Source organism: Mizuhopecten yessoensis, unplaced genomic scaffold, assembly GCF_002113885.1.
Source record: "Mizuhopecten yessoensis strain PY_sf001 unplaced genomic scaffold, ASM211388v2 scaffold3853, whole genome shotgun sequence".
Lineage (NCBI taxonomy): Eukaryota > Metazoa > Mollusca > Bivalvia > Pectinida > Pectinidae > Mizuhopecten > Mizuhopecten yessoensis.
In genome coordinates, this window is record NW_018405252.1 from 447450 (window position 1) to 458179 (window position 10730).

General features: G+C 32.1%; 2 protein-coding genes across 6 annotated transcripts in view; one reads left to right on the forward strand and one right to left on the reverse strand.

Moving 5' to 3' along the window:
- LOC110448137 (derlin-2-like) overlaps window positions 1-8372 on the reverse strand; it is a 22395-nt gene extending 14023 nt beyond the window's left edge. For both annotated transcript variants that reach the window (XR_002462684.1, XM_021494209.1), the window contains exon 1: window positions 8225-8372. The gene's annotated coding sequence lies outside the window, so the exon portion shown is untranslated. The remainder of the gene's footprint in view (window positions 1-8224) is intronic.
- Window positions 1-10730, forward strand: part of LOC110448136 (sin3 histone deacetylase corepressor complex component SDS3-like) — a 24909-nt gene that overhangs the window by 1095 nt on the left and 13084 nt on the right. For 2 of the 4 annotated variants that reach the window (XM_021494205.1, XM_021494206.1), the window contains exon 1: window positions 8612-8775. The exons of 1 other annotated variant lie outside the window; for it this stretch is intronic. In XM_021494205.1, coding sequence (XP_021349880.1) covers window positions 8661-8775 — 115 coding nt within the window. In that variant the 5' untranslated portion in view covers window positions 8612-8660. Of the gene's footprint in view, window positions 1-8611; window positions 8776-9760; window positions 9817-10730 lie in introns of those variants that run through there. One more of the 4 variants, XM_021494207.1, reaches the window with a different exon arrangement.

The window sequence follows — 10730 nt, forward strand, 5'->3', positions numbered from 1 at the left end:
TTTTCAGATATATAAAACAAAATACCTTAATGTTTATAATTATGTAAGTTTCGTTGAAATAAACGACATATTTCACATGAAATTCTGACTTTGTTGTGATCGCGGGCGAGGATCACGGGTGTTTTGTTTACTCCCGTACCCGTGCTAAGGGGACATCACTCTGTCAATCTATGTCATTATCAAGTAGTAATAATAGTTCACAAAATAAGAATTCATGATTGGTTATCATTAGAAAAAAATGAAACGTTTTATAAAAAATGATTTTATGATTGAAATAATTGTGTTCTTTTTCAAAAGGAATTTTAAGTTTACTCACTACACATTTTAACTTTTAATAGGATACATCTACAAATACATTAAAAAATACCAAAAATACTTCTGACTTTTATAGCTGTTTTATGAACACACTTCCAAATAAAACTATCCCTAGAAAAATGTAAATCTGACAGATCACTTACACATCTATTATGAAACCATCTGTCACAGCCAGCATCACAAGAAACCATATCATCAAATACATTTGAGATGTGACACCCATCTGCCCCGCAATCCATAAAAATATCGAATGATAAAGAAGTCTTCTTTTGCCTATGTCTACCTATTTTTTTCCTAGGAAATTTAGTAAAGATTCCATCGGAAATACATTCCACAAGATGTTGTCTCATGCAAGTGGTGTCAAACTAACTCTTCACTCCCGTTAAACCCATTGAAACACAATTCTACCAAGTTAGCAATAGCAAAAAACCCACAGTCAACCCCGTTTTTCTGTTGTTGCACATTTGGTAATACTGTTTGTAAAACTTTTCTATTTTCCCCATATGATGATGACAACTGCATTTCTAAAGAAGCTGACAAATGACCCTTCTGTTTCGTATTTCCTATCAAACTATCAAGAATGTATACTTCCCCACTATCTACCTCCTGTACTGACACTACCCAATAGTCCTCACCTGTATGATGTATTTGTGCTGATGCAGCGCTAGTTGGTTTCATTCTGAGTGCATAGTCCCACTTATTGTTTTTCAAAATTGGAGCATAACCTGTATCTTGCATTCCGCCTATATTAGGAAACTGTTTCTTTAAATTATTTTGTACGTAACACATGATATTACCACATAGTTTGTTATCAATTAATAAATCATTTTTATCCTTAAAACTTAGCGTACTTTTACCGTTATCCATTCAGATACGTCTTGTTTCTGCGGACTTAATAAGCGATGGTCTTTCCCACACCAAGACCAGACAGTAGCCACCAACCAGCATATTTTATGATGTCACCCTTAATATGGGAATTGAAATAATCTACAAAAGGTTCACTCCATTTCTCAGATACCGTATCTAACATTGCCAAAAACTCATCTTCACTCTCGCATCTTAATAGCTGTATAACATCCTCCATGTAAATTGAAATATCACTACTACCCTTATGCTGGTTCAACCAAAATCTAATATCTCTACGAATATGATTCCAACAAAAAAGTATTTTGACATTTGGAAAAACCTCCTCTAGCGAATTTTTTATCACTGATTCCCTATCCAAAACCATTATTTGATTACCTTTTGATAAATTTGGAATTAGAGACTTAACAGATCGCTAAAAAAAACTCATGAACACGAGTGGACTTCCTATCATGAATGAAAAATGCTACAGGAATTGTTTTATTATTTTGAAATAGCACATGTCTGAAGACTAAAGCTGAAACATAAAAATCTCCTACTTGAAAGTTAGTGTCATAAAAAATTACAGATTATTAAATAAAAAAGAAATAATGAAATAGTTGTATTAAAAGGTTTTTTTTAGATATTATCAGGGACGTATAGTGAAGGGGATTAGCAACTCCCTCTTTGCCTTACCAATTTTATGACACGTCAATCTAGACTTACCTCCCCCTGATTCAGGAGTAGATAGCGAGCGCCACCTATCTCAATTTTGACAAACCAAGATGGCGTCGATACCGCTTCGTTAGATTACAGAAATTGGCGTGAAAACAAACCAATCGCGATAAGTGTTCTTACTTCTTTTGTTTATCCAATTGCTATAAGCTGATTGTATTACTTATAATTGATAAAATCTGTGGTATCATATTAATTGATGTCTCGTTTTTGGGGTATATTTTTCTATTTTTAAACGCGATGTAACGCGTGGTTCAGAGTATTGTGGTTGGCGTCGATAGCCAAAAACCGGGACAAAAAAAACACATGTATGTGAACCACCTCACTCCAAAAGTATTTGACCGATCTTTTTTAAATTAGCAGCAATAGAAAGCTGAATACTTTTTATAACGACCCAACCTATTTTAATTGCAAATAATATAATTTAACTTGTGTTATTTTTGTGTCAAAAAGAGTAAATATCAGCATTATTTTTCAATGGAACGTAAATCATTATTGCGAAAGTAGTTGGTGACTGCTCACTGTTTTGATTAAATTTTATAAACTATCGTTTATATTTTTTAAAACAATTAATATCAATAAACAGCTGAGTAGTTTCTATGTTAAGTAGGCCTGATTTGATTTGCATTACTTAAAACTATAGCGATGTCACAGATGAAATTACTCGTCTGGTAACGAAGGACACGTGTCGTTAAAAAACGTAAACAACCGGAAATGTTAAACCCAACAAAAAAGTATCGCCTGCATTCGGGGATCAGCTCATTTCAAAAATACTTCATTTTGAAATTTACAGGGATAGAAAGTTGAATATTTTTTTGATATGTAGTACTAATTTTTATGGCAAAAAATAAAAAATAACTTCTGCTGTTTTTGTGTCAAAAAGTGTCAATATTAGCATTATTTTCACTGGAACGTGCTGTACGAAATGTGATTTGTTGTAATTGCCACCAACACAGCCGAAAGGCTAGAAATAGTGGCAACGATAGCCCTATCCCTGGAATAAAAAGAAGACCTACTAATACACAGTCCCAATCAGGGCTAACCGTTATCAAAACACTCCCATCTCGGCGAGATTGGTGACATGATTTTAACGCTAGTGCGCAAGCGCGGGCTGATCGAGAGGGGCTCGGTGAACAAATACAAAAGCGACGTGCTATAGAATCTTGACTGGGGCAGAGTTGATTGATTGATAGGTTTTACGTCCGCTTCACTACCGGATGTATCGGTTATCCAGCAGACGAGGGGCAGAGTTGCCAATCCCCTCTATATATACTGTCCCTGATATTATGCATATTTAGCACGAGTCTTGACGGAGTGATGTCCCCTTAGCACGGGTACGGGAGTAAACAAAACACCCGTGATCCTCGCCCGCGATCACAACAAAGTCAGAATTTCATGTGAAATATGTCGTTTATTTCAACGAAACTTACATAATTATAAACAATAAGGTATTTTGTTTTATATATCTGAAAATAACATGTTAATTTTCTCTCAATATCTAATTATATATGAAAAACCGTGATTTTCACGGTTGACTGCGGCGTACAAGTTTTACCCACTTGAAATAAACATTATCGTCAATTTCTAAATTATAAGATGATAAATTTACATTTTATTAACAGTCACATTTAGAAAATAATGTTTGAAAATATTGTATAATTTTATAAAAAATATAAACGATCGCGTTAATGAGATATTAAAATATCTCTATATGCCTGGTACGGGGTTTTGGGACGGGAGCGGGAGCGGGGTACAAGATTTACCTACCACCAAATTCACCAGCCTGCAAAATACAAGATTTGATACATAATAGAAATAAATTGTATGAAGTTTGTAGATCAAAGCATAATTATAAAGATCATTCTAATGTTGGCAGTGCCCTCACAGCTACAGAATTTTAATAACTACAAATCTGGTTTCATATACAGCTGACGAACAATCACTATTAAAGCTTAGATAGGAATACACTTGATTAGATTTCAAGGAGTCAAAAACATACAACTATTATGATACCTATGCTAGCTATAGGTAAATTTCAATCCAAATGAAACTGATGGTGAATGCATGTATGTCAAATTGTACATAGAACTTGAAAGTTGTATTAAGGCATTCTCTCAACACAATAACATCAAATCTACAACAGTGACCATCAATTAAGATGCATCTCCATCAAAGTTTGATGATCATATAGCATATAACATTCCAAATCTATAATGAGTAAACATACATTTCACATATAACACATGTGTATTATACTGTCAAAGTCATGTATTACATATGTGTATACTATTACAGGCAGGTATAACACTTGTTTTTACTATTACACATATATATATACTATCACATACATGTACATGTATTATACACATATATTATCACACACATGTATTATGCAGTATGCTATAACACTCAGTTATTATACATGTACCACTATATACTACATGTATCAAACAGTTATTACACACAGACTATCACAGCACAGATAATTATTATACACATACATACTTACACAGTTATTATACACATACATACTATCACACAGTTATTACACACATAAACTATCACAGCACAGATAATTATTATACACATACATACTATCACACAGTTATTATACACATACATACTATTACACACATACTATTACACACATACTATTACACACAGTTATTATACACATACATACTATTACACACATACTATTACACACAGTTATTATACACATACATACTATAACACACAAGTACTACACACATACATACTATCACACACAGTTATTATACACATACATACTATTACACACATACTATTGCACACAGTTATTATACACATACATACTATAACACACAAGTACTACACACATACATACTATCACACACAGTTATTATACACATACATACTATTACACACATACTATTGCACACAGTTATTATACACATACATACTATAACACACAAGTACTACACACATACATACTATCACACACAGTTATTATACACATACATACTATTACACACATACTATTGCACACAGTTATTATACACATACATACTATAACACACAAGTACTACACACATACATACTATCACACACAGTTATTATACACATACATACTATTACATGTACACACAGTTATTATACACATACATACTATAACACACTGTTATTATACACATAATACTATCACACAGTAATTATACACATGTATATAAACTATCACATACAGGTATAATACATGAATATACTATCACACTAAAGTTTGTTACACAAACATACTACATGCATGTATCGCACACAGGTATTGGACACATACTTACTATCACAGATAATTATAACGCATATCTTTACTATCAGTATCACACATGTACACACTATCACAAATAGGTATTACACATGTACACACTATCACAGACAAGTATTACACATGTGCACTCTATCACAGACAGGTATTACACATGCACAACACTATCACAGACAAGTATTACACATGTGCACTCTATCACAGACAGGTATTACACATGCACAACACTATCACAGACAGGTATTACACATGTACATATGATCACAGACAGGTATTACACATGTACATATGATCACAGACAGGTATTATACATGTACATACTAAGTACACTTTTATACATGTTCTCTTATCATTTTCTTTACACCTCATATGACGTAATATCTTAGTAATAACATTATTTCTTCTCTTGTCAAGATATATAGGATATATAAAATATACTGTCAATGAAAACAAGTCATCCAGCAGGCATGTATCACCAACCTTCATTTTTTAAATGCAATCATTGCAAAATACTTTCATCATTAGTTCTATTAAAGCTATTTTTAGCATTGCTTCTCAGTAGCAAGTTGGAGCTTCACCTCTCATTATTTATTTATTTACCTGGTCTGAAGGTACAATGTGAGTTTATGCCTGGTGTCTCAACTTCAATATATTTTTTAATGAGGATATTTTGCTACATACAAAAATGAGTGATACAGGCCCTCTTGGCCTCTTGCATAACATCTAAAACTCCCAGGTCTAAGGATGCATACTTCATAGTACATTTGGTTGAAATACAAGAGTGAAATTGACTTCTGTAAATGAGTAAAAACAAATAATCATGATATTTGGCTGTTTAAGCTCCCTTAGATGGAGCTTGAAAAAGTTTGCTTACAAAATTACCTTCAGTTACATTTGAGGTCACAGGGGTCAAATATTTCAAAACTTCTTTTAGGGAACCCATACACTTCATATCAAGAGTATATGGTATTTCACAGGTTTTAAATTGAAATAAAAAATTCATATGAACTATTCATGATCAGTCCTCTTGTGAAAAGTTGATATTCATGATCAGTCCTCTTGTAAAAAGTTGATATACAGAGTATATACATGTATATATATAGAACACATATTTAAGTATGTAAAGAGTAGTTGTCTGCAGAGTTTATTATGCAAGGTAATATGTGCAATGTATGTATATATACATACACTTAAAGAGTAATACAGAGTAATATTTACATTATTCTGAAGTTGGACTAAACATAAATATAAATATAAAAGATGTGCATTGATAAGGTTGTCTTAGAAGTGTCAGCTGTAGGGAATTTCCTTTTAGGTCAGCAGAAGAGCATTGGACCAGAGAGCCAAAGATCATGGGTTTGAGCCCCAGCGACAGCAATAACTTTATCACTATTCCTCATCCTACTACATATATATCTACTAAAGGGTCTGTGGTTTATTTTTCTATAAACTTTACAGTTTGCATACATGTATGAGTAAGATAGAACATTTGTGCAGATGCATACCTTCTTATAGCTTTCAGATTCTTTTTTTTTCTTCAAAAGTTTCAGTTTGAAATGTATGTGTTTACATTTTGTATTATTCTAAAGTTGTAATTTATACATAACAGATATTTATCTTACACTTACACAAGACTGATATTTTAGAAATAATAAAAAAAAATTCATGAAAATCATACTAATTATAAATTAAAACAAGTTCTGTTCTGTTGAATTGATAGGGTAAATTTAACTTCAATTGGCTTTGAGACAAGTTAAATGTGTAGAAGCATTTAATAACTCATTATGTCTCAAGACCCATTGATTTATATCTCATATACCTCACCAGACCATGTACAGGACTTTATCCTTAAACAGATACAAATAGTATACAGAATAAAAACAGACAGTAATGTAAAACAAGTAGTTTACAGTGTATAAACCATTTCGTTATTGTAACTGCTATTAGCATGTTTTATTGATAGGTGTATTTTAGTACAGCAAAGTAAACTTGCCTACTGTAGATGTGTGTTAAAGTACAATGTACTCACATGTGTAACCTGTCTGTAATAGTAAATACAAGTGTAATATCTGTCTGTGATACTAAATACAAGTATATTACCTGTCTGTGATACTAAATACAAGTGTTATATCTGTCTGTGATACTAAATACAAGTATATTACCTGTCTGTGATAATAAATACAAGTGTAATATCTGTCTGCGATACTAAATACAAGTATATTACCTGTCTGTGATAATAAATACAATTGTATTACCTGTCTGTGATACTAAATACAAGTGTAACACCTGTCTGTGATAGTAAATGCAGATGTGATACCTGTCTGTGATACTAAATACAAGTATAATATCTGTCTGTGATAATAAATACAAGTATATTACCTGTCTGTGATAATAAATACAATTGTATTACCTGTCTGTGATACTAAATACAAGTGTAACACCTGTCTGTGATAGTAAATACAGATGTGATACCTGTCTGTGATAATAAATACAAGTGTAATATCTGTATGTGATACTAAATACAAGTGTAATACCCGTCTGTGATACTAAATACAAGTGTAATACCTGTCTGTGATAGTAAATACAAGTGTAATACCTGTCTGTGATAGTAAATGCAGATGTGATACCTGTCTGTGATACTAAATACAAGTGTAATACCCGTCTGTGATACTAAATACAAGTGTAATCCCTGTCAAGAGTCAAGTCAAGAAGCTTTATTTAACGTCGCATATACATATGTAACATAATAACATTAGCTGTAACGCTATTCTTGCGATAAAGCATATATTAAATTTAACAAGGATCATGTTTTGTCGCAAGAATAGCACCACAGTGCTAATGTTATTATGGTGCATGTCTGTAATAGTAAATACAGGTGAAATATCTGTCTGTGATACTAAATATAAGTGTATTACAGATAATTACAAGTAAAGTGTTCTACTTTCGTTTTCAAATAAATGCAACAAAATAAGAGAATATTCTCATTTTACCAAATGCTTTCACTTCAATAAACATAAGCATTAAGACTTTTACCTGTTTGACTCCGCGTTTTCCTCATTTAAAGCGTAATAGATGAACTGCAGCAGGTAATCGGACCAAGTAACCACCCTTCAAGGCTTCATGTCAAGTACCATAACGCATTCGGAAACTCTTGTTTTTTTCCAATTCGGAACACAAAATACGAAACTAAAAAAGCTGAATTAAAATTACAGAGGTGCAATGTGCCACATTCGAAAAAACTATATAGTCGATAAATAACGAAAAATAAACCCTGAAAAATAATGCATATTTATCGTTTTTTATATTAATTCAATGCTTTATACTATATTTATTTCTAAATATTTAATATTCAAAAATAAAAAAGATCATAATATTACCTCCAAAATAGCAAATCAGAATTTTTTTATGGGTTAGTGTTGTCTGACACATATTGTTTCGCCGGAAGTGGGGTTTGAAACAGAATAACATCATGGCATCTAGTTACACATCTTCGCCGCGCTACCTAAACGACGACGATTTAGACGACGACGACCTTTTTGATTTCGACGATGATCGAGATTTTGATGATAATTGTACTGACGAAGGTAACTGATATAGAAATATGTGCAATGGCACTTTGATTAAGTAAAGAAATGTCGACAAAAAGCACTGAAAGCCTCGTACACAATGTGAACGTCTGTTGATCTGGGGAACAATTATAAATATTAATTGAATGTTGTACTGATTTCAATATCACATCAGTCAATGTAATATACAATTTTTATTCTCAGGTTCGTTACTGATTTTGTTAAGTTTGTGCAACTTTTTGACGAAAACATCCATACCGATGGTGCATTAATCTTCGGACGTTTCGTCCCCACATTTTGCCTTGAGCACATTTCGGTGTAAGTCAAATCGACCAAATCGACAGCGCAAACCATCACATTGCCTCACCCCCAATTGCAGTCCCATTTTTTTTGCATTGCATCATTGTATTTGTGGCTCTCATTAATACATATTCAGTTGAATTTATTAAAAAGAAGATTTATTTACACATAAAATTTTTTGACTCGGGTCATGGAATGGTCAGGCTACTGTCTAGACTATAAATAAAAAAAAAAACAAGACAATAAGACAGTGTGGTGTTAAAAATTGGTGTGTCAATTTAGTGTGATGATTTTACCTTGCTGGTAATTTTGTGTGTATTTAATCAGCATTAATTTCATCTTGATTTTTTGTTGAAACTTGTTATTCAATCAACAGCAGCATTAAGTATATCTTGCAAATGTCTTTACTCATAGAATAATTCTTATTTTATATATGCAGCACCAATTTCACATTCATTATTGTTTTAATACCATACCCGTTTTAAACAATGTCATAGTTTTATTATCTAATTTATATATTTCCATGTTCAAGAAGTATATAAACAATAACAAAATACATTTTTTGCAGTGATCACCAATATGCACATTGTAGGTGTATGCAGTGACATTGTGTGTGTATACAAATTGCACACATGCTACATGTAATATCTCTATCAGTATTGAACACTGATCACAGTTACTTCCCTTGGTTAACTAAATCATGATCTCATAGGGGAATCCCCGAACATATAAATAGCATCATGATGGCTTCCACAGGAGGTAAAGTACTGCACTGCTTCTGTGTGTTTGTTGCTGGTGTTTGTTTGTCTGGAGCTGTGCGTGGTGTAGATAATGTCCTGACTGGCTGTATAACATGTCCCCAATCATAGAACTACAGCACTGTATTTAATATCCTAGTACACATATTACTTTATCATTGCATGAAATTTATGCTGATTCATGTATTCTTACATCACATGATTAACAGTTATTTTTAGTCTGGATCCCTTCATAAATTATCTGTATTAATAATAAATAGTGATAATCATTCTTGTTCATAATTACATGTACATGTATAAATATTTGTGCAGGGTCCATTAATGTAATTTGCTAATTATGAATCTAAAGATTCATAATGTCTTTTGTTTTAAATTGAATGTAGTATTAGTCACAACCAATGACTGTCTATAGGTGCATACGGATGTGTGGTATTGCACATGCTCATAATGTAACCTTGATATTTATCTTTTACAATACGAGTCAGTATAAATATAATTGTTTTATGTTTGCCTAGATATGACTTGTAATTATAACATGTACATGTGTCAGGGTCATTTATTAAATACAATCAGTTTAATGGTACATTAATTACTGTAAGAAAAACAATAATTTCCATATTAATTAATAACACAGGAAGTTGTTTGAATGAGATTATGTCCCACATATCAAACAATTGTGATGTATTGCCAACAATGGCAACTTTGTAGATATATTTGACAGAAAATCATTTTGTGAGCGACATCTGCAATTATTCATATGTCAGTTTTATACAGGTGATAATTTTCTTATATTAAATGTAATGTATATATTCCATTTTTCTTTATATTTAACAATAAGATTTTATGATCAAAAGTAAAAAAAGTGACATGAACAGAAGTCAAAATAAATCCCCCCTTTTTGCCTGCCCCCCTGCT